Source organism: Acartia tonsa, chromosome 9, assembly GCF_053477335.1.
Source record: "Acartia tonsa isolate MP-2025a chromosome 9, ASM5347733v1, whole genome shotgun sequence".
In the NCBI taxonomy this organism is placed as follows: Eukaryota; Metazoa; Arthropoda; class Copepoda; order Calanoida; family Acartiidae; genus Acartia; species Acartia tonsa.
This window is the reverse complement of record NC_137268.1, coordinates 18,063,827-18,089,309: the sequence shown is the minus strand read 5'-3', so window position 1 is coordinate 18,089,309 and position 25,483 is coordinate 18,063,827. Positions and strand designations below refer to the sequence as shown.

The 25,483-nt window shown below is 35.0% G+C and overlaps 1 protein-coding gene across 5 annotated transcripts in view; it reads left to right on the top strand.

Annotated features, from left to right (window-relative positions):
- LOC145328366 (uncharacterized) overlaps window positions 1-25,483 on the top strand; it is a 151,958-nt gene that overhangs the window by 50,134 nt on the left and 76,341 nt on the right. For all 5 annotated transcript variants that reach the window (XM_080171995.1, XM_080171997.1, XM_080171993.1 and 2 more), the window contains 5 exons: window positions 2,065-2,130; window positions 2,500-2,723; window positions 10,691-10,796; window positions 18,413-18,491; window positions 18,939-18,950. In XM_080171995.1, coding sequence (XP_080028121.1) covers window positions 2,065-2,130; window positions 2,500-2,723; window positions 10,691-10,796; window positions 18,413-18,491; window positions 18,939-18,950 — 487 coding nt within the window. The remainder of the gene's footprint in view (window positions 1-2,064; window positions 2,131-2,499; window positions 2,724-10,690; window positions 10,797-18,412; window positions 18,492-18,938; window positions 18,951-25,483) is intronic.

The window sequence follows — 25,483 nt, the reverse complement described above, 5'->3', positions numbered from 1 at the left end:
CAAATTTTCCTATACAATGTTTTTTAAGTGGTGTCAAAGACTCAAAACACCCCAAAACTTCTAATTCTTCTAAGTAATGTTTTTTTTTATTATTTAGTGCAATTTAAATTCCAAAGTCACGCCAATTTGATGTGAAGACCCTGTATAAATGTACACAAAATTGAACAAATATATAATAACAAAGGTTAATATTATGGACAATGGTTTTTAAAAGACAGAGATATGAAAAAGTAGAAAAAAATTTGCCTTCCATCATTTTCTAAAGTTTAATGTTCGTATTTTCTTTTTGATAACATCTTCAATCTTCTATTAAACATTAAAATTAAGAATAACAGTATATTTTATCTTAAAAAGATAATTTTGACAAAAAGAGGTATTAGACATATTACAATATTTACTTAAACTTTTTACCAAATTAGACCTAAAATTTTTTTAGTTCTTTAAAATACATGTCTCTTTCACTGGAAATGTACTTATAACCTTTTTCTGGTGTGGTTAGGTTAAAGATAAAGTTGGATCAAGTTTGTGTAATTTTTTATACCTGAAGTGGGACATTTTGATGGATTTAGTGAATCAAATGATACCTCCTTTAAATGCACTTTCTAGATTGATAGGCTTTACCTTTCTGTCTCTCTTTAAATCACAATTGGATTTAAATGGAAAGCGGAAACAATTTTTTAATTCTTTTTTGGAGCTACTTTTCTTTTTACTTTACAGGTGGGAAAAGCGGGAGGCAATCCTTCCTAATAACTTCTGCACGCTACTGTCTAACCCTTAACAGTCGGGCTCCCTTCCAGTCGCTAACCAGTCGGGGTTGGGGGACGTTCAACACCCCCCCCCCCCCCTCCACTTTTTCTATATTCATTTTTATGGCCCTCTATCTTTTTCACAAAGAAAATCAAATGATATAGAGAAAAGCTTTCAAATTTATTACTAAATCATCTTGAAAGCCACTGTGCCAATTCATTCTCTTTCAATCTTATATGCTCAAACTCTCTTTTTAACCATCTTTATGCTCTTTTTGGTTAGGAAAGACTAGTTTGCCTAGGGATACAGGGATATTTTAATGTGAGATAATTCAACCAAAATATTTTCTGTGCAAAATATTTTTTTAGTTTTCTATAGATATATTTATATGTTTCCAAGAGATTCTCGAAAAAAATCAATGGTCATGCTGATTAAAAAATCCTTAAAAATTAATTAGCCTTCTAGGAAGAAATTTCTTTATCTTTCATTGCTATATCCCTGTATTGATATAGACTGCATGTGGTTTTATCCCTTTATCTAGCAGAATAAGATTATGTAAATTTTTGGCATAATTTGTTTTGCACCTTTCTATTTTCTCTCTCTCTCTCTCCCCCCTATCTATAACTCTCTCACTCCCCTATCTCTCTCTCTCTTACTTCTATCTCCTTCCCTCCTTCTATCTAGCTTTACTTTTAAGTAAATTCCTTTAAAAAAAATAATAAAGTACCTATATCACAAAATTTCAGATTTTTTAGATGAAGTTAGAAAATTTTTACAAAAAAATATTCTACTATTCTCCGTAGACTTTATTTACTTCATAGTTATGCAACTGTCTTAGTTTGTAGATTAGGATTAAAAACAGTCATAGAATACAAATTTGGTTTGGAATAAGCGTAATTGCCCCCAATTTAAAAAATTGCATCAATGCATATTTTAGCCTTTCTTAAATGATTATCATTAATGAATTGGAATCAGATACATGGTGTAACCAAAAAGCGAAATAAATCCAAAATAATGTTTGGGGGGCAGATAAAAAGGTCGTCAATTCTACAATGTGTTGCCCCCCCAACGACAGCTTAAAACACGTAATAGGTTTCTTTTTATTTTTAAAATTATGTATATTTATATGTTGTTGTAAGCTGATTTGAAACTAAAACTAATGAAATAAAATATTGAGTCTTATAATGCAGAGTATTTTCACCTAGCCTTTTTGCTTTTTAAAGATGAAAGCTAAACCAATATTTCATAAAAATATGACTAAGATTCGAACCCTTTACCTACCATACAAAAGAATATAAATGAACTATTTTTGCCTAGGAATACACGATGATAATGTCAGAACGGGACAGTGTACATAAAGAGATAGAAAAGCTGCAAGAAGAGGTAAGTTTGTTAATTGATGTAGGTTTGACTTTAACAAAGCCTTTGATTTCATTAAAACAAATGATACTTCAAATAAGGCACTGCACTGATTTGATACATAATAGGTATATAACATGAAGAAAGCAACAACATGAATTAATTGCCCAATTTAGTTGCCACAATTGTTCTACAGTAGCGCAGCTACTTTATAACTAGAATGTGTATGCGTTCATTTGATAGAGCATAATACATGTAACTTCCTGTTGGAAGTTTAAAAATCAAAATCAACTGCGTTTTTTTTATAAAATTTTTGCTACTGCTTACTTATTTACCTAAGTCTTTACCATTATTATTTATTTAGTATAATAAACAAAAAACATTTTCATTTAGGTACAAAACGCCAACACCCGTTTGAAAACCTCCGAGAACAAGTGCAAGGGTCAGGAGGAGGACCGGCGGAAGCTGGTGTGCCAGATAGAGCTGCTCCGCAGGGAGATAGACGCGGCCATGACAGACAGGGACGTCGCCCTGAAGGAGGGCCACGAGCTCAGGGAGAAGCTGGGCGAGAGGGATAAGTCGGGTGGTGGCAAGTTTACACTCGACTTTGATTCAAGGTAATGGATTTTACACTATCATGTAATGATAATCTAATGCAATAAAACTGAACAATAAATGACAAGGGAAATAGCAATCTTAACTGACGACAATTTCCCTCCCCTCATAATATCTTTTCCTTCTGTCATAATTAGCACGTATATTCTACATCCATTTTCAATGTACAGTTCTTTTTTTGTGTCATAGCTTCACTATAACCAATGTCCGTATGTTCTATGGTACCTTTTTTGCTTACTAGGGGCAACTCCCTTAGGAACTAGTGGCTCTGTGTTTGAGATAGGGAAAGAAATATAGCCTAGAACCATCCGGCGATCTATGGGATGCTTTCCTATAATGTATCGATAAAAACTACTTTAAGTAATGGGATATGCAAATTTAATAATTATAAACATTATCACTTAATACTTAAGAAATCTTAAACAATTACCCCTCTCATCTTCAAAATATTTCTACAACCATCTACAAACAAAGATTATTTTTGAGAACTTAATATCATGCTTATTGTTTGTAGTTTCATCAGTGCTTGACATTTTATTTTTGTGATATGCAAATTATATTCTAAGATGATAAAATATTTTAATATTTTACTCCAGTTTTCCTTTTATGTTTGATGGTGTGTATTCACTAACGCATATAACAATACACAATCCTGATGATAAATTTACAGGATGAATGTCTCTGTCTGTCTGTACCGAAGGATCTCGCTAACCGCCAAACCGATATGGTTCTCCTTTACAGTGTAGCTTCTTAAATTTCTTGGGAAGGTTGATAGCTATTTTGGGTGAGGGGACCTCCACCCTCCCAAGAGAAATTGCAAAAAAACATCTAGTAGAAAATAAATTAGAGTGCAATAATACATTTAATTCTAATAACCAAAGAAAAATATGAGTAGAATGAAAAGTTGCGCCTAAAAGTTAATAAAAACTTTTTTTAAGATGAAAAACCATAACTATCACATTTGCCTTTTTTAATTTGCCAATAAATCATCATAGTTGTTAACATATCTTTTTAATATAAGTTAAAGAACTTGATAAAAACAAAATTTGAAAATATTTGTAAATATGAAAATATGAACCTTCTTGAAATTGAAGCTTTTGCTGCCTCCTCTTCAAATCGAGGATTTTATACTTTGCGGATAAAGGGATTATTAAATAAAATTATTATTTATTTGTCTAGTTAAAAGAGAATAAAAAAGAACTCGGAATTAAGTGGATTATTCAATTATTTAGTCATTTATCGCCTTGCAATTAAATACGCTTATTAACTAAACTAAATGCTAAATGCTTTATCTCAATCCACATAGTCATATGTTTAAAACGATTAAAAACTATAATTTTCATCTGTTTTCTTTTTAAAATTTAAATAATATCTTCTCTATAGAGAAAGGGGTTATTTATATTTTTTGTGTAATTTGCTGGATACCCAATTCTTGAATATTTTGGTTGGTCCCCCCCCCCCCCCTGGTTGTTGGTTGGAAACTATTATTGAAAATAGATTCCAAGTTTACAAATAGAAATGCATAAGCTAGAGCTCAGATCCCAGGGATTAAGGGAAGTGATATGAGAAGAAAAATATTAATCTACTAAATATTGGTCTACTAATTAGGAGCTTGATATAAATTGTATTTGTAAAGGCAATCGATATATTTATTACTTGGATGTTGCACCAGATTTTTATATACTTTGATAAAAATATGCTCGTAGCTGGTTAAATAACTATACCCCCCTTCCATCCACTTTATCTCATCCCCATACCTTATACTATATGAACTAACTGACCAATAAATGTGGTCAATATTAGCAAGCTAATTACGACAAATTTTCCCCCGTCAATATATCCAATTATATTCTATATCCATTATAAAGGCTTACCTAAGAATGTATTGATTAGTCAATGGAAGAAAAAAATATTTTTTTCCATATTTAAAATCTTTAAAAACCTCATTAGTTTTTCTTTGTATTATAAAACATCCCTGTGTTACTTATTAGGCTGATTACAAAAAGAATTTGCAAGAATTTTTTTTGACCAAATTAGGCAAAATTTACTTTTAATTAAGTCTGCAAGATTCTGCTTAAATTTTTTTTTCAAAGTTTTCTATTTTATCTTCCCTGTAGACTAAAAATTATCAATTTATCTTACACTATGGGCTATGCCCCTAGAGGCCTTCATTGGATACGTAAAATGACAAACAGACAGAGATCCTGTTACTTTGTTATAATTTATACATCTCTATTTTGAGCAGAATAACATAATTGCTGGTTGGTAGAAACATAAACAGTATGTTTACAATATGAAGCGCCAAATATTCAAAGCTTTTTTTTTGCACAAAGTTGATTTATTCGTAATTTTGCAACTATGTTTTGCAATACAAAGAATTAAGTGCTAATAACCGCATATTTATAGGTCATATTATTATGGGTTGCTGTGTTAACTAAACATTGGTTATGTTTTTTTTTTGAAAAACTAGCAGCTACGCCCGTGCCATCTAGCGACTCTGTTTTTGAAGGGGCAGATTGTGATTAGAAAAATGGCTTGAAACCAACCATAGACTTAAATTATAACAAGAAAATTTAAAGATCACAGGATATATCAATGTGAAGCTTACCTAAAAGAGAATACCTAATCGGATCATTAGTTATTAAGATCTTAAGCTTCGGACAAAAGCCTTTACTACTTTATATAACATCAAAGCATATACAACAACTCGTATAAAAATACTTCAATCAAATAACTGAAGCGTTAAATCTAATGCCCAATCGTGTAATGCTCATGACATTAAAAGAAGAAGTGACCCCAACTGTTTAATTAGGAGCTTGACATTACATTGGGTAGCCACGCAGGGGTATGTTTCCCTGTAGGGATAAATGGTTAGTCATTGTAAACAAAATGAACCAAACTCCTCATCATTTTAAATTCATTTTAAAATTTAAGGGGAGGTGGGTTTAAGTGCTCGACAGGCACTTTTATGAAGAGTCCCTAGAGACCTTTTCAGTATTTATTATATACGCCCCTCCATCGCCCCTTCATCGCTCCTACATCGCCCCTACATCGCTCCTTCATCTCTCCTTCTTGAAATTTATATTACATTGTACTTTGATGACCCCTACATCGCTCCTCCATCGCCCCTACATCGCTCCTACATCGCCCCTACATCGCTCCTTCATCTCTCCTTCTTGAAATTTATATTACATTGTACTTACTTTGATGGCCCCTACATCGCTCCTCCATCGCCCCTTCATCGCTCCTACATCGCCCCTACATCGCTCCTCCATCGCCCCTTCATCGCTCCTACATCGCCCCTACATCGCTCCTCCATCGCCCCTTCATCGCTCCTACATCGCCCCTACATCGCTCCTTCATCTCTCCTTCTTGAAATTTATATTACATTGTACTTACTTTGATGGCCCCTACATCGCTCCTCCATCGCCCCTACATCGCTCCTACATCGCCCCTACATCGCTCCTTCATCTCTCCTTCTTGAAATTTATATTACATTGTACTTTGATGGCCCCTACATCGCTCCTCCATCGCCCCTTCATCGCTCCTACATCGCCCCTACATCGCTCCTTCATCTCTCCTTCTTGAAATTTATATTACATTGTACTTTGATGGCCCCTACATCGCTCCTCCATCGCCCCTTCATCGCTCCTCCATCGCCCCTACATCGCTCCTTCATCTCTCCTTCTTGAAATTTATATTACATTGTACTTTGATGACCCCTACATCGCTCCTCCATCGCCCCTACATCGCTCCTACATCGCTCCTCCATCGCCCCTTCATCGCTCCTTCTCCAAATTTATATTACATTGTACTTTTATGGCCCCTACATCCCCTACATCGCTCCTCCATCACCCCTTCATTGCTCCTCCATCGCCCCTTCATCGCTCCTACATCGCCCCTTCATCGCTCCTACATCGCCCCTACATCGCTCCTTCATCTCTCCTTCTTGAAATTTATATTACATTGTACTTACTTTGATGGCCCCTACATCGCTCCTCCATCGCCCCTACATCGCTCCTACATCGCCCCTACATCGCCCCTACATCGCTCCTTCATCTCTCCTTCTTGAAATTTATATTACATTGTACTTTGATGGCCCCTACATCGCTCCTCCATCGCCCCTTCATCGCTCCTACATCGCCCCTACATCGCTCCTTCATCTCTCCTTCTTGAAATTTATATTACATTGTACTTACTTTGATGGCCCCTACATCGCTCCTCCATCGCCCCTTCATCGCTCCTACATCGCCCCTACATCGCTCCTCCATCGCCCCTTCATCGCTCCTACATCGCCCCTACATCGCTCCTCCATCGCCCCTACATCGCTCCTCCATCGCCCCTACAATGTAATACTAATTTGGAGAAGGAGCGATGTAGGGGCCATCAAAGTACAAAGTAATATAAATTTGGAAAAGGATCGATGTAGGAGCCATCAAAGTAGAATGTAATATAAATTTGGAAAAGGAGCGATGTATGGGCCAGCAAAGTAAGTACAATGTAATATAAATTTCAAGAAGGAGAGATTTAGGGGCGATGAAGGAGCGATGTAGGGGCCATCAAAGTACAATGTAATATAAATTTCAAGAAGGAGAGATGAAGGAAAAATGTAGGAGCGATGAAGGGGCGATGGAGGAGCGATGTAGGGGCCATCAAAGTACAATGTAATATAAATTTCAAGAAGGAGAGATGAAGGAGCGATGTAGGGGCGATGGAGGAGCGATGTAGGGGCCATCAAAGTATGTACAATGTAATATAAATTTCAAGAAGGAGAGATGAAGGAGCGATGGAGGAGCGATGTAGGGGCCATCAAAGTACAATGTAATATAAATTTCAAGAAGGAGAGATGAAGGAGCGATGTAGGAGCGATGTAGGGGCGATGGAGGAGCGATGTAGGGGCCATCAAAGTAAGTACAATGTAATATAAATTTCAAGAAGGAGAGATGAAGGAGCGATGGAGGAGCGATGTAGGGGCCATCAAAGTAAGTACAATGTAATATAAATTTCAAGAAGGAGAGATGAAGGAGCGATGTAGGGGCGATGTAGGAGCGATATAGGGGCGATGGAGGAGCGATGTAGGGGCGATGGAGGAGCGATGTAGGGGCGATGGAGGAGCGATGTAGGGGCGATGGAGGAGCGATGTAGGGGCCATCAAAGTAAGTACAATGTAATATAAATTTCAAGAAGGAGAGATGAAGGAGCGATGTAGGGGCGATGGAGGAGCGATGTAGGGGCCATCAAAGTAAGTACAATGTAATATAAATTTCAAGAAGGAGAGATGAAGGAGCGATGTAGGGGCGATGTAGGAGCGATATAGGGGCGATGGAGGAGCGATGTAGGGGCAATGGAGGAGCGATGTAGGGGCAATGGAGGAGCGATGTAGGGGCGATGGAGGAGCGATGTAGGGGCCATCAAAGTAAGTACAATGTAATATAAATTTCAAGAAGGAGAGATGAAGGAGCGATGTAGGGGCGATATAGGAGCGATATAGGGGCGATGTAGGGGCGTTGTAGGAGCGATGAAGGGGCGATGGAGGAGCGATGTAGGGGCCATCAAAGTACAATGTAATATAAATTTCAAGAAGGAGAGATGAAGGAGCGATGTAGGGGCGATGGAGGAGCGATGGAGGAGCGATGTAGGGGCGATGGAGGAGCAATGAAGGGGCGATGGAGGAGCGATGTAGGGGCCATCAAAGTAAGTACAATGTAATATAAATTTCAAGAAGGAAAGATGAAGGAGCGATGTAGGAGCGATATAGGGGCAATGGAGGAGCGATGTAGGGGCCATCAAAGTAAGTACAATGTAATATAAATTTCAAGAAGGAGAGATGAAGGAGCGATGTAGGGGCGATGTAGGAGCGATATAGGAGCGATGTAGGGGCGATGGAGGAGCGATGTAAGGGGATGGAGGAGCGATGTAGGGGCCATGGAGGAGCGATGTAGGGGCGATGGAGGAGCGATGTAGGGGCGATGGAGGAGCGATGAAGGGGCGATGGAGGAGCGATGTAAGGGCCATCAAAGTAAGTACAATGTAATATAAATTTCAAGAAGGAGAGATGAAGGAGCGATGTAGGGGCCATGGAGGAGCGATGTAGGGGCGATGGAGGAGCGATGTAGGGGCCATCAAAGTACAATGTAATATAAATATCAAGAAGGAGAGATGAAGGAGCGATGTAAGGGGATGGAGGAGCGATGTAGGGGCCATGGAGGAGCGATGTAGGGGCGATGGAGGAGCGATGTAGGGGCGATGGAGGAGCGATGCAGGGGCGATGGAGGAGCGATGTAAGGGCCATCAAAGTAAGTACAATGTAATATAAATTTCAAGAAGGAGAGATGAAGGAGCGATGTAGGGGCCATGGAGGAGCGATGTAGGGGCGATGGAGGAGCGATGTAGGGGCCATCAAAGTACAATGTAATATAAATATCAAGAAGGAGAGATGAAGGAGCGATGTAGGGGCGATGTAGGAGCGATGAAGGGGCGATGGAGGAGCGATGTAGGGGCCATCAAAGTACAATGTAATATAAATTTCAAGAAGGAGAGATGAAGGAGCGATGTAGGGGCGATGTAGGAGCGATGAAGGGGCCATGGAGGAGCGATGTAGGGGCCATCAAAGTACAATGTAATATAAATTTCAAGAAGGAGAGATGAAGGAGCGATGTAGGGGCGATGGAGGAGCGATGAAGGGGCGATGGAGGAGCGATGTAGGGGCCATCAAAGTACAATGTAATATAAATTTCAAGAAGGAGAGATGAAGGAGCGATGTAGGGGCGATGTATGAGCGATGTAGGGGCGATGGAGGAGCGATGTAGGGGCCATCAAAGTACAATGTAATATAAAATTCAAGAATTAGAGATGAAGGAGCGATGTAGGGGCGATGTAGGGGCGATGTAGGGGCCATCAAAGTACAATTTAATATAAATTTCAAGAAGGAGAGATGAAGGAGCGATGTAGGGGCGATGAAGGAGCGATGAAGGGGCACTGGAGGTAAAGGACTATGGAGGGGCGATGGAGAGGCTATGAAGGAGCCATCATGGGGCTATAGTATAGCCTCTTATCATAAGAGGCGATATTAACGCCCCTTCAAAGGAGCTATTAAGAGGCCATGAAGGAGCTATAGCATAGCCTCTTATCATAAGAGGCGATATGAACGCTCCTTAAAAGGGGCTATCACATCGCTCCATATGATAAGAGGCTATGCTATAGCTCCTTGAAGGAGCTATAGAAAATCATCGCCCCATATGGAGCGATGTCATGGAAAGGACTATACCCGAAACGTTTTGTACATAAATTTAAAATAAATGATATTTTGCGTGCGTTAATGTGCAAATGACCAATTTTTCAATTATATAATAGTATTATTTGCGCAAAATATTAACTTTTTCAACTTCTAATAATAGATGATGTCGGTGTGTATTCATTTCTGCATATTGTTACATATTTATCACATAGTATTATCAGGAATAAATTGGTGTACAGTACTTCCCCAATGATGACCTTCAAAATTACTCCTATAGATTACAAATACTGGTTGAAATATTTTGACATTCAATTTAAAGAACCAGCCAATCAGAATTCAATAAATGTCCCCAATGTTGTTAAGCCAACGAATAATAAACTTTATTATAAAAGTCTGAGTACTTGTGTGATACGCAGCCCAAAGTCTCCCTCCCAACGTCTTTATAGTGTTCATATTTGCCCAATTTCCAGACTTAATAGCTCAATGATAAGATATACGTGAATATATTAAAGGGGGTAAAATTGTCGTCACTTTACCTTGCAAACATGGATATTAATTATAGGTCACCTCGTTCATCCAGTAGGGGGCGATAACTAAGGATAAAGGGGGTGGATAGGGAGAATCGTTATTATATCAAGCTGCAAGTATCACTTTATTAGAGTACGTGAAATATAACGATTCATGCACCCAACAATTGCACATTTGAAAATCTTACAACTTGTATTATTTCAGGAGGGAGTATATGTCCCGACTTGAGCTGGATAAGAAAATGATGAGAGACAGCGCCTCACAGGAGACTGTGCATCCTCATATTAGCAAGGAGGAAAGGTGTAGCAAGGTAAGGAATTATGATAGATAGTGCCTCACAGGAGAATGTACATCCCCATATTAGCAAGGAGGAGAGGTGTAGCAAGGTAAGGAATTATGAGAGATAGTGCCTCACAGAAGACTGTACATCCTCATATTAGCAAGGAGGAGAGGTGTAGCAAGGTAAGGAATTATGAGAGACAGTGCCTCACAGGAGACTGTACATCCTCATATTAGCAAGGAGGAGAGGTGTAGCAAGGTAAGGAATTATGAGAGACAGTGCCTCACAGGAGACTGTACAATTACATCCTCATATTAGCAAGGAGGAGAGGTGTAGCAAGGTAAGGAATAATGAGAGACAGTGCCTCAAAGGAGACTGTACATCCTCATATTAGCAAGGAGGAGAGGTGTAGCAAGGTAAGGAATTATGAGAGACAGTGCCTCACAGGAGACTGTACATCCTCATATTAGCAAGGAGGAGAGGTGTAGCAAGGTAAGGAATTATGAGAGACAGTGCCTCACAGGAGACTGTACATCCTAATATTAGCAAGGAGGAGAGGTGTAGCAAGGTAAGGAATTATGAGAGACAGTGCATCACAGGAGACTGTACATCCTCATATTAGCAAGGAGGAGAGGTGTAGCAAGGTAAGGAATTATGAGAGACAGTGCCTCACAGGAGACTGTACATCCTAATATTAGCAAGGAGGAGAGGTGTAGCAAGGTAAGGAATTATGAGAGACAGTGCCTCACAGGAGACTGTACATCCTCATATTAGCAAGGAGGAGAGGTGTAGCAAGGTAAGGAATTATGAGAGACAGTGCCTCACAGGAGACTGTACAATTACATCCTCATATTAGCAAGGAGGAGAGGTGTAGCAAGGTAAGGAATAATGAGAGACAGTGCCTCAAAGGAGACTGTACATCCTCATATTAGCAAGGAGGAGAGGTGTAGCAAGGTAAGGAATTATGAGAGACAGTGCCTCACAGGAGACTGTACATCCTCATATTAGCAAGGAGGAGAGGTGTAGCAAGGTAAGGAATTATGAGAGACAGTGCCTCACAGGAGACTGTACATCCTAATATTAGCAAGGAGGAGAGGTGTAGCAAGGTAAGGAATTATGAGAGACAGTGCATCACAGGAGACTGTACATCCTCATATTAGCAAGGAGGAGAGGTGTAGCAAGGTAAGGAATTATGAGAGACAGTGCCTCACAGGAGACTGTACATCCTCATATTAGCAAGGAAGAGAGGTGTAGCAAGGAGAAAAGGTGTAGCAATGTAGGAAGAAATTTTCAATCAATGCTCTATCCTTGTATGGATGTCTTCGTAATTGATTTTGATAGGTTTAGGTCACCTAAAGAGCAAAAAAACACAAAGTTATTTTGTGTTTCACTTAAATTCAATTTAGTTAGTTTTATTTTAATAAATAATTTCATACCTAATAAAATAGGAATATCAATCGGTTAAAAATTGACACCTAAATATTTATGTTAGCGATGGTTCTTTATATAAAGAACTATAGTTACCAATAAAAAAATAAAACATTAGTTATTAATTGTTATACCTAAATAATTCTTCATTTTTTCTCTTTAGCCGTAGGCCTATTGACTATTTGGTGTTAATAGAAAACAACATAGAGAGGGAAAGGATTGCTTTCCTAAATTTCTAGAAACTTTGATATTTTTTTAACTTAGGTATAATTTTTAATGATACAAAAATATCAACTATCTCTATTTGCAATATTTTGCTAGGCTTAATGCAACATCTAATGGTTCTGGTATTTTTACACCTTTACTTTACTTTATACTAGCGAGTGCGCCCCTAGCATTTATATGCTTTGTATTCGAAGAGGTAGGAAAAGTAGAAAACCCTCCAGAGACCTATGAGAAACTACCTTTAAAATGAAAACTAATCAGTTATGTCGTTAGTGGAATCTAAAATTTAACTAGAATTGTTTAAGCCATCTTTATTTTAACAAAAAGCTGTGAAAGGAAAAAATGTCATTACTGACCTCAAAAACAGAAATTCAAATAACTATTCTTTTGTAGTACTACATAAATTTTTTTTAGAGATAGTGTTCATATGAAACAGAATAAAATAATCTCAGTCTGGATTTTTCAGAGATCCAAATTATAATATACAAAATTACCCCTGCTTTAGATTAGAAAGATTGTCTAAAACTCAACCAACCAATCAAAATTAAATAAAAGTACCAACAGTTTTAAGCCAACGAATAGAAAAAAAAATAATAAAACTATTAATGTAAAGAGTATTACAAAAATATCCTTCAAGATAATTAAAGTTCAATCTTGTTTATTGTCTGATTATAAGATGATGGATGTAGATGACTGTCAACTATTTGTTTTACTGTAAAAACATCTCTTTCTTGGCATGTTATTGCCGCGCTACTAATGTGAATATATTACTTATTTCTTTTTTATAATGTTTATTACAAAATCTATTCTATAAGTTTTTGTATCTGTCTGTCAGTCCTTCTGTTTGTCTGGCAGTAATATTTTTTTTTGTTGTTGAAAAAAATCTTCAAATGAATGTATGGTTTGGAGGGACACTAACTGTTGAAAATATACGGCCATTAAGATGAAAATGTGTCTGCTGGGGTGTACTTTCACTTTTGCACTTGTATCAAATTATCAAATATTATTACAGCATTTCTGACACTTAATATTTGCTTAATAAATGTAAAAGTATAGATGTATAATTCAGACATTTATCTGACTCAAGTGGTGGAGACCCTATTCGTCTGCTTTCTGTTCTTTTGCAGGGACTCGGCTGTTTATATTTCCGACGCTATTAGCTGATTTCAAAGTTCGAATAGAAAGTCGTGACAGGGTCATCGCCCTGTGGGCAGAGTTAAATATAGCTCAAGCCCCCTCTATTCTTTTACTTTAATTTTTGGTCGACTCTAGTCTTTATTTATTTCCTATAGTTTCTTTTCAGCGAATATGAAACGGCAGATGTGATCGCACATCCTGCTTTAAACAGAAAAGAATTTGCATTTGTGGAAACTAAAATATCCTTACAACGCAATTTTTTTGGTTTCTAACAATTTTAATGGGATTTTGTAATTTATGGTGTGTTATACTTGCCACATATCGTCATTTTATTCGCAAAACAACTATAAAACAAAATGTTCAGGCCATTTTTAAATTAACACTAAAAATTTTCCATCGATGTTTGTCCTAAATGATTAATTTATCCATGGCGTTTGATGTAAATAAATGGATAATAGTTATGTATCGCTTCGTATTATAGACAGCTACCCACGGATATTAAAATGAAAAATTAAAAGATTAAAACCAGTCTAACAAAACTTGTATATTAGTTTCAGTAGGACGCTATAATATATATCATTTTTAGTTTTCTAGAATTTTTCTAAATATACGTACCAAACAAGATCTTTGAAAAGTGTTTTCTTCTACCTCTTGCCATTCTAGCTTGAAATAGAATATTGTTTTGTACTATTCCTAAAAAGAATACCTAGTACGCATAAATGACAAGCATTATTTATTTCCCTTTCTGTAAATTAATTCCTTCCTAGTCTTTTATTGACAACTACATTTATATTATGGTACCAAGGGATTTAGTCATGTTGGAGTAAAGAAAACAGACTACGATTTGTAGCTTTATGCCATTCAGGGCTTGTCTAGTGTTTTTTTAGCATAAGGTATTTTCAGAAACAAAAATAAAATGGCCATTTAAAGTTTAAGATTTTTCATCAATTGTTATTGCCTTGTTTACCTAGTCGAAGCAAAAGATTTTGCTCGAGGTATAATTCCTAATTTTAAGAATAGAAAATAAATTAGAAGGATTTTTAAAATTTTGTTAGTTTTTTGGAGATTGAACCTAGTGCTCCATTAGTACCTTTTTAATTTTATTAGCTATGGAGGGATTGAAAGGACATTGGGCTGTAAATTAAACTGGTGCCAACAAAATGTATTATGACCGCTTGATCTTATTCGTTGGTTCAAAAACTTTGGGTACTTTTATTGAATTTTGATTGGTTGATGCCAAACTTGTATTGTCAACACTTCAACCATTAATTAGAACCTACAAAATGGGTAACTCTGTATATAATCATTGGATAATCAATTTATCAACCATTTTCTTATCCCTTAAGATCCCTGTTATGTAGTAGAGTATTTGGATAAATATATGTTTGTAATATTGTCTATCACATGTGTGTATCTATTATCGATATAGAAACAAAATACCTCTACATTCCAGGGATCTAAAGGGATAAGACAATAGCTGATAAATTTATGTATATCCCATTCCCCAATAATGAAATAAAAAATTACTCTTAGATTACAATTGTAGGTTTATACGTTTGGACACTCAAGTTAATGAAACAACAAATCAAATTTCAATTAAAGTTCCCAAAGTTGTTTAGCCTACGAATAGGAAAACTGTATAATAAAACTTTGGGGACATGTGGGATAAACAGCCCATTGTCCCCTCCCTCCCTGTCTACATTCTCTTTTTAAATTGGCGTACTATTTTATTATTTAGTCAGGTAAAAGGAGGAGAAATCAGGAAGGAAGGGACATTGGTCTGTTCATAAAACTAGTTCCCAAAGTTTCATAATAAAGTTTTTGTTGTTTGTTTGCTTAACAACTTTGGGGACTTTTATTGAATTTGATTAGGTTGGTTCATTAAGTTGAGTGTTCTAGTGTTTCAACCACTAATTATAATTTACAAAACGGGTAATTTAGTGTATCATTATTGGGGATGCGCATCAATTTATCGGCCATTATCTTGTCCCTTTAGATTCCTGGGTAGAAATTGTATAAGAATATCTAAAGAATTTACATTATTGTCTTTTAATTGTTTATTTAAGTCATTTTGTATGCATTTTTTTACTTGAATGTTAATAGAGAAAAATAAATCTTGATTTATGCCAATTTATAATCCAATCTTTGCACCTAAAGATCTTGGAAAATGATGGTACGACGAATTGGTTTTACTTAATATTCAGGGAAGCTTTGTAATAATGTATATAAAAAGGTATCATAAATATGTTCAGTCTGAATCCCCAAATCATGCATGATAAACAAAATAACCCCTTCTGAAGTTTGTACCTATTATTTTCAAAAAATTAGAAAATAATTAAATACAATTTGACTTAATAAGAGCATTTGACTAAACCGTTACTTACAACTTTACTGTAACTACGTGAAAAATTTACTACCTTTTTATAGTATGAGATTTTGTAAAACTTTGGGGACTTACTACATATTTACAGTCTAATGTTCCTCCCTTAAAAGAAACCCTTTCTTTAATTTTTTCTGCATAGGAGTAAGAATATAAATCATAAAATTGAAATTAATGTGCAAATATAAAGAAATAAATCTGTATATTAAATGAATAACAGTAGCATCTATATATTTCATATTCCCAAAAGTATTTTAGAATTTACTGCAATATGTTATTTTCTAAAAATACAAAAATTGGTGTACCTCCACTTACGCATTTTATCTCATCAGCATTTTGTTTTATATTTACAAAATGCTTATTGTATTAAGTATTGTATTTTTTTTGCTTCTAAGTTAAGAACTCATGAACCGCTTCAGCTCTTTATTTGGAATAGCTTCTCAAAGATCCCGGGATAGTTTCAGGCTATTTTATTTTTAACTTTGATGATGCTAGTCTTTTTTTTTCTGACCTCCATTCCCTGGATGATAGAATCACAGCTACTTGTAGATACAAATAACAAACTGTTTTTAATTATGGGGATAATGAAAAAGCTGTTGTAATAATATGCAGCTCTGATTTAATAATATTGGGTATAATCGATATATTATTGCTTGGATGTTGCACCATATTTTCGTGTACTCTGATAAAGTGATGCTTGCAGCTGGCTAAAATAACGATAACTCCCATCCACCCCCTTTACCCCATCCCCTTCCCGCCTACAGGACAAACGAACTGACCAATAAATGAGGTTCATATCAGCAAGCTAAATTGACAACAAATTTCCCTTGTCAATATATCCACGTAAATCCTTTATCCATTGAAGACATATGCGGAAATGAATACCCACCAACAATAATAACAAAGTAGTAGACACGCAAATTGAATATGGCTCACTGAGTTGCCTCGCTAGATAAATGGATAGACTATTGTATTTTGTAAGATGTATTTTACCATCGAATCCTTATACTCTTATTAATAATATTTGAGATGCTATATTTGGATTTTATTCTTAAAATCGCAGCAATTTTCTATTTTGTAGTTCGAAATCTTAAATATTTGAAAAACTCTTAGTAATAGCGCACTTTTGGAATGATAAATTTTGATTTAATTTTTAAAAATCATATCTACTTGGGGTTTAGGTCTTTTTCTGGAAGAACATTAATCACATGTATTAAATTCAAACAAAAAAATCTATGAATAATTGTTGGTAAACTGTTCCTATACAGTATAGTTCATTTGTGTTAGTACCTGTTGTAGTTATGTATTGAACATTATTATGGAGAAAGTAATATTTTCAATTTTACAGTCTATGTGTTAGACCAATCATCTTTAGTATTTTTTAATGATATTTCAAGATTAAGACAAATACAAAATAAATACCTACAAATAACCTTTTTTTTTATAACGTAATTTTTTTTTTGTAAAAGATTATGTATCTAGGTATTCGTTTGTTCGTTTAAATGCCGCTAAAACGTTTTCCAAAGCAGCAGTGTTCCGGAGCCGGGAGCAGCAACATTTTTGGTGGAGCCGGAGCCGGATCCGGAGCCGTATTTTTCGTTAAAAACGGCTCCGGCTCCGAATTAGCTAAAAATGATTTTTTAAAGTAATATTATAATTTGGCAACGGTCTATTTCCATATAATAAACTGAAAAACTATTGTTACTTAACAAATAGACACACATCCTTCTACTTTTATATAGCTTTAATCAAATAAAAGCAAAATATTTTATATTATTTATTTTATTTTATCAAATTCAATAATGAAAAAAAATTGATATATTAATATTAAGGTAGGAGCCGGAGCCGCATCAAAATTATACGGCTCCGACACCCTGCAAAGCAGGAAAGATTCAAATAGGTAAAAGATATAGTATATCTAGATAGTCCAACTGACCCCATTTATCGTCAAAATAAAAAAAAGGAAATTTTTGCAGACAGAAACTTTTTTTTCACATTTTGTTACATACCTACTAGATACGGACGACGAAATTTTTATAGAATTTATTCGACGATATTATTTTAAGAAAGCTAACTTTAATAAAAGAATTTCATTACTGACTTAATATGTGTTTGTCATATGCTTCACATTATACAAGGGAAGAATTTTTAAACAAATTATTTACCCAGATAAGCCTAATCCTAAAATATGCGACAATTTATAGCTGACTTAAAATACGAACGAAATGAAAAAAATTAAGCCCTAACGTATTAGTATTCTCCTATTGGTGGAATCAGACAATGTGTCTCTTGAGTAACTCTAATAAATAGGTATAGGAGAGGTTTGTATCCCTAAAGCACAGCTGCTGGTAAAAGTCCTATGAAAGGCGCATGTTGTATATTACAAAAAATTCACTTTTAGGTATCATAAATATACAGAATAAATATGATATGACTGAGTTCTATGTTAATTTCTTATGTGATTTATTTATTTTAGATTGAAAGTTTGGAGCAAGCCTTGCTGGAAATTGACAGACTCGAGAAACACATAGAAAAACTCAACAGTGATCTTCAAGGTCAGTTTTTTAATTGCATGGAAATCTTATTTCAGTATAGCTTTGAAACCGATTAATATCCGCTAGATTAAAACCGGTTCTCAGCCATACTGAAAAATCATGTATAGCATCGTATTACAGTAAATGATCCACGAATATCAAAATAAAAATTATAAATTAATAGGTTCCAAATTTGTTAGCACGGACATTTGGCCCCTCGAATCTGCTATCAAAACTGGTTTTAATTATTCAATTTTTTAATATCCGAGGAAAGCTGTCTATAATAAAGTAAAATTCGTACGTTTATCTGACTGAGTTACTCAGTACCTGAACAATGCATGTTTATGATCCACTCTTTATCCTAGATTTTGTTATGAATGCTGAAATACCTATCAATTGACACTAAAGTTAATGGTTTACAATCTTTTTAAATATAATTAACATTTTTTCCTTTTTTAATGCATCCAGGACCCGATCGAAGTAAGTAATTTTCATTCTTTTATCTTAGATTATTAAGAAGTTAATGAAATATAGTGCCCAGAAAAACGTTAGCTAATTAAGTATCACTCAAAATTTGTTCAGAAAGAAAGGATTTTGGCTCATCTCATAAGAATATTATTTAACATTAGTATTTATATAAACTAGCGGCTACGCCCCCTAGAAGCCGCTAGGGGAATTTTAGGTGGGGAGTATCTTTTATTGGGGGGTGCAGATGCTCTCCCCAAAAATAGTCTAAAACCTAAAGATTTTGAATTCAATGAGATACCGTGGGTATAAAACTTTGGGTAGCAGTGTATTACTGTTCTTTCTAGATTTTTAAATAGTTTAATGAATTTCATCTCTTAATGACACTTAATTTAAAAAACTCTATTACAGAATAAATACCCTTATCATATAAAAGCCTATCCTAGACTTGGAATGAATTTAATGCTATCTCTTAATGACACTTAATTTAAACAACTCTATTACATAATAAATGTTCATATCCTAGTCCATCCCAGACTAACCAAATAGTTTGCATAAATGAAAGCTAAATACTGAATGGGAAACAACTTAACTCGCTTTCAATTCAGATTTTCATTGTTACAAACGGCTTGTCAGAATTATACAACACTCTAAAAACTTAAATCGTATTCCAGAATAGCATCGAAACCGATTAATATCTGCTGGATTAGATCCGGTTCTGAGTCATACTGAAAAATCATGTATCGTGTTTTTATTAAAGACAATAATTCACGAAAAAATAGATAAATATAATAAAACTGGAATTAATCTTAATTTTTGGAGAGATAACTTCCCACCCCAAAGAGAAGTCGATCCTGCAAAAAATTTCTCCCCCACCTCCAAAAAAACTGTTTCACTTTTAAATCTCAAATGAAATGAAGAGGGTCTAGGGGCGAAACCGCTAGTTGTGTATATTTCAACTACTTCCCTTTCTCCGCTTCAATTTGCCTTAGAATTAAATTATATATGCTTAGATTGCTCTCAAATTCCATCATTGCCCACCCATGAGACTTATGGGTAGTTAGACCCATCAAATATAGGTTTTTTCTCTGAAAATTGTATTGCAGCAGTATGTCAAGAAACAAAACCTGATCTGGCTTTGTATTATATAAAAAAAAAATTAAAGTAATAATAGAGGGGGCATGAGGTAGATGTAACCCTGTCCCGATTTTGTATTGGGTCTTTGAAATCAGCTATTAGCGTGGGAAATATTAACACAGACGATACAAAAGAACAACAAACAATTAGCTTTGCTAGCAAACGAAAAGGGTCTCCATTACTTGGGCCAAGTAGTGGTTTGGATTATACATCTATACTTGTAACTATATTGAACCAAATATCAATTTCCTAGCCCGCTGCGGCCTGCGAAACTAAGCCTTAATCCTGTCTTTGACCCCATGTGCATTAGTTAAAATCTTAAAATAAAACACACAGTCTAGGTATAATGACTCTAATATGAAAGCTCGCATCCCCTCGTGTTCTCTATTCTAATTAAATTCAGACTGGCCAGAGTGTACGTTTTGTACGTTTTGTACGTTACGCATAGAATCTGTGTACGTTCTGGACGTTATTTTGATATGTGTACGTAACGTATTTTGAAATTTGTATTTTTGTACGTTTTACGTTTTTTTAAAAATAATAAGAATCAAATATTAGCAGAAAAGTAATTTGTATGTTTTGTACGAAAATTTTAGGTGTATTATTTAAATAAATTCAATAGGTAATATCTTCAATTTTCATAGAACAAAAATATGTATGTAAATTATGCATATATGTTATTAGAACTTACAGTTTAAATTTATGGATTTGAAATATATGTCCTATAGATATAGTTTAAACTATTGAACAGAAAGAGATATGCAGTTGACTAAATTCAAGTTTAAATGCATTTCATGCTACTACCCCTTTAATAGATTTTACAATAATTTTTTTTCAAATTCTTTATATACTTGGGTAAATTTTCCGAGATATCATATGGTGCACAGTGTAGGATTAAGAAGTCTTATTTTTTGGTATCTTCAGTTTTTAAAGAATAAGAATCAAATATAAGTATAAAAGTATTTGTATATTTATTTGTATTTGTACAAAAAGTATTACAAAAATAGTATATTATCTATAATGCAAAGTAGAATGATGTCTGTCCGTCTGCTTGTCCGTCTGTATATCAGAAGCTTAATATCTCAGTAACCACTGAACCTATTGTGCTCTACTCTTCATGGAATATACCTAATAGTCCTGTGATGGTTTTTGCTATTTTCTTTGGGGGAGGGACACTTAAAGCTTTTTACTTTCTACTATGATTAGAGGCTTCGTATCCCTCTTTTATAGAATCGTTAGTTGGAAATTTGTCCAAAAAAAATATAAAAAAAGATTGTGATTATTTTTTTCATTTAGGCTTCGCCCCAGGGTGCGGTGGGGGTTCCCCCACCCCGCTGATTTGCATTAGTTTACAAAAATAAATTGAGGGGTGGTTGATTTTTTTTTTTGGGGGGGGGGGTGGTGGGTTTCTCACACTCTAAGAAAATAGCCTAAAACTACCACAGGAATAGTAGATATATTCCCTGAAGATTAGAATTTAGAACCCAATCTGTTCAGCGGTTACCAAGATCTTAAGCTTTAGACAGACAGGCATTGATTTACTTTGTATTAAAGACTAGTATTTTCTGAGATCTTTAGCAATAGACAAAATAACCCTATATCCTATTATATGTTTATCCTATAAATCCTTTTTTCCTGTAACAAAGAATCTCGCTAACTGCTGAACCGACATGATCTTTGTGAGGTTGTAGGCTATTTTCTCTGTCCTTCCATATCCCTTCAAGAACCTGTATTCAAAATGGTAGAAAAATAGCCTAAAACCATCTCGGTAACTGTGTGAAGTAGTTATGAAAATCTTAAGCATCAGACAAAAAACTTACTACTTTATTTAATAGAATATACTTAGTACGTAATAACAGGATGTATGTCTCTCTGTCAGTTTATTTGTACCGAAGGTTCTCGCTAACCGCTAAACCGATATGGTTCTCTTTTACAGGGTAGCTTCTCATAGGTCCTGGGAGAGGGTACAACCACCCTCCCAAGAGAAACTACTCTTAGAAAAAAATCACAACCCTTCCCCTATTTTTTCTTTCTTTTTAAAATTGAAATCAGAAATGGGGGTGGTCTACTCCCCCTTCCCTCACTAAAAAAATTATTAGCGAAGCTACTCTATAATCACTTTGTCAGTCCGTTATGCTATCGGAGAAACGTGATTTTCTCGGCTCCTGTTTTTTGATTGAATAAGTTCACATTCTACATATTTTCATTGAGATTTGCCTTTTGGTTGGGTGCTAGATCTATTCCTAGATTTTCTTTTTTTCATGGTTTTCTCGACTTCTATTCAAGATAGACGGCTGAAATTTTCAGGGAATAAATAAATTCACATTCTACATATTTTCAAAAAGTTTCTTTAAGGTTTGTCTATTTGTTGCAGTGCTAGATCGATTCCTAGATGTATAGGTTTTTGTGATTTTCACAACTCATATTCCTGATAGACGGGAGTAATTTTCAGGGATTGTATTAGTTTTCATTCTTAATACTTCCACTAAATTTCATTGAGATTTGCTTATTGGTTGGGGGGCTAAATTTATTCCTAGATTTTCACGTTATTATATATTTTGAAAAGGTTTTGTGATTTATTTAAATAAGTTAAATGCTTATTTTTTACGACACTACTCTATAGTTTATATAGTTCCCAGATTTCCATCCATAACTTTTGAGCTTCGCTACTTAAGGATGTTGTCATCCTTGTTTTTTACTTTTTATTTTTAAATAAAAAAATGGGTTTTTGAATTCAACTCCCCACCCCCCTAATCAAGTTCCTCTAGAGGCCTCTAATGGCGTAGTCGCTGGTCCTTATAATAGGATATACTTTGTACATAATAACAGAATGTCTGTTTGTTTGAATCAAAGAATCTCGCTAACCACGGAACCGATATGGTTCTCCTTAACAGGATAGCTTCTCATAGGTTTTTGGAAGTTTTATAACTATTTTGGGGAAGAGTATCACCATCCACCCTCCCAAGAGAAATTGACTTTAGAAAAAAAACTACCTCCTCCCCCCAAAAATGAATTTTAATTGCGATTTTAAGTTAATTTTTTTCCAGATGTCTATAAATAACTTTTGAGCTTCGCTACTTATGTATGTTGTCATCCATGTTTTTTTTTATTAAATTCAACTCTCCCCTCCTCAAGTGCCCCTAGAGGCCTTTAGGAGCGTAGACGCTAGTTCTTTTGAATAGAGTAATAGGATATCTTGTGTCTGTCAGTTCGCTATGGTTCTCCTTTACAGGTAGCTGCTAGTAGACTTAAATGTATTGATAATAGGTAACTAGGAAATTATTTAACTTTTTTTTATTAGGAATGTACGTTTTTGTACGTTTTTTACTTTTTTTATGTACGTAACGTATTTTTTTGTGTACGTTATGTACGTTTTTTATTTTCAAAATTGGCTGGCCAGTCTGTAAATTTGCTTGCTTTGTAATGAATAATAAGCAAATTTCAATTATAACTGTCTATGTTGTGTTGGGCTATATTATATTATTTTAAGTACCAGTTTAACCTAAAGTAGAAAAAATACAATACAATTATGCCCGTAAAAGGTCAATCCTTATATAAAAGTATCAGGATCTGTGTGTGTCTGTCTGTACCAAAGGATATCACTAACCACTTCTCATAGGTCATGGGAAGGTTTTTAAACTATTTCAGGGGGGTGCGGTACAACCTCCCTCGCCCTCGAGAAATCGCCCCTAAAAGAAAATCCCTCCAATTTCTTCTCTTTTAAAAATAAAATTTAAAAATCCGACCCACCTTCCTATATTTTTTTAACTTTATAAAATAAAAATAAAGGGGGGGGGGTCGAACTAGAGGTCTCTAGAGGAGTAGCCGCTAGTCTATACGACAGAAACTACACTAGGTACTTATGAAAAGTTTTATGACAAAATAGAAAGTAAAATATTCTTTTATTGTTTTAATATTCAAGGAAGATTCAATCATGTTAGCTTATCTTATTTTGAAATATAAACTAGTAGTTCAGTTTAAATGGATCTATAAAAATGTTTTGGACATTTAATTTTTAGTTTAATCAAAATAATCCATCTCATAATTGGACCGAAATGAATGGTTTATCTGTCCAGCATTCATTTATTCCCTAGCTGCCTTTTCCCAGGGAGGGAGAGGACATTAGGTTGTTTATTACACTTGTCCCCAAAGTTTTATAATACCAAACGTTTTCTTATTCGCTGGATTAACAATTTTTTCGACTTGTTGCGTTTGGATTGGTTGGTTTATTAAGTCGAGTGTCCTAACGTTTCAACCACTTATTGTAATTTACAGAATAGGTATTTGTGTATCATCAATTGGCCAAGTACATCTATTTATTGACCATTGTCTTATCCCTTTAAATCCCTGGGCTGTTCCCCTATGATTTATTTCAATTATCTTTAAATCTTCTTGTGTCGCTTTCATAAACAAATTGTTCTTTCCTTCCTTCTTATTTTGTCTTATGCTTTTCTAGTGGCTCCCCCCCCCCCCTGGAGGCCTTTAGGGGCATTAAAGGTGGTGGGGGAGGAAGTCGTCCCCTCCCCTACTTTGAAATTTAGTTTTAAAAAGAAAAAGCAAAAAAGTATTTAGGGGGAAATTTTTTTTATTTTTGCGACTTTTTTTGGGTTGTAGGTTGTAACTTCCCACAAATTAAATATTCATATACAAACCTTCCCAGGACCTTTGACATTGTAAAAAAAGAACCATATCGGTTCAGTGGTCAGCAAGATCCTTTAATACAAACAGAAAAAGATCCTGTTACTTTTATATATGAATGTGCAAAGCTACTCTACAATGTCGTTTGTTTTTGTTTGCATATCTTTAATAATAACTACATAATGTACCTATTAGAAACTGCATTTAATAAACAGTATTATAGTCTTTGTCAATTTTACTCACAATTGTTACAAACACGTTCGCTCATTCGTTGGTTTTTACATCTTGGGGACTTTTATTAGATCTTTATAGTACAAACTGGCACTGTCAAACTTTTTCACCAATAATTATAATCTACGAATGTGGTATTTTTGCCCTGGTTTAATTTAGAAAATAACTTATATCATCTACATTTAACTTTATTGATATTTTGATTTGATTATAATGAAAGGTTGATTGATGGATATAGAATTAAAGGTTTAAAAGTACACACACACACACACACACACAGACCATTCTCCCTTGAGATGCAGGGATAATAAGGGATAAGACAATGGAGGATAAATTGATGTACATACCCAAGGATTATATACAAAATTATCCTTTCTGTAAATTAAATTTATTGGATGAAAAGTTTGGGCACTTAGTTTAGAACTAACTGGTTTCATGAAAATACTCAAAGTTTTTTGGCCAACATACAAGAAAACGGGATTATGAAACTTTAGGTACCAGTGTAATTTACAGTCCAATATTCCCTCCCAACCTGATAAAGT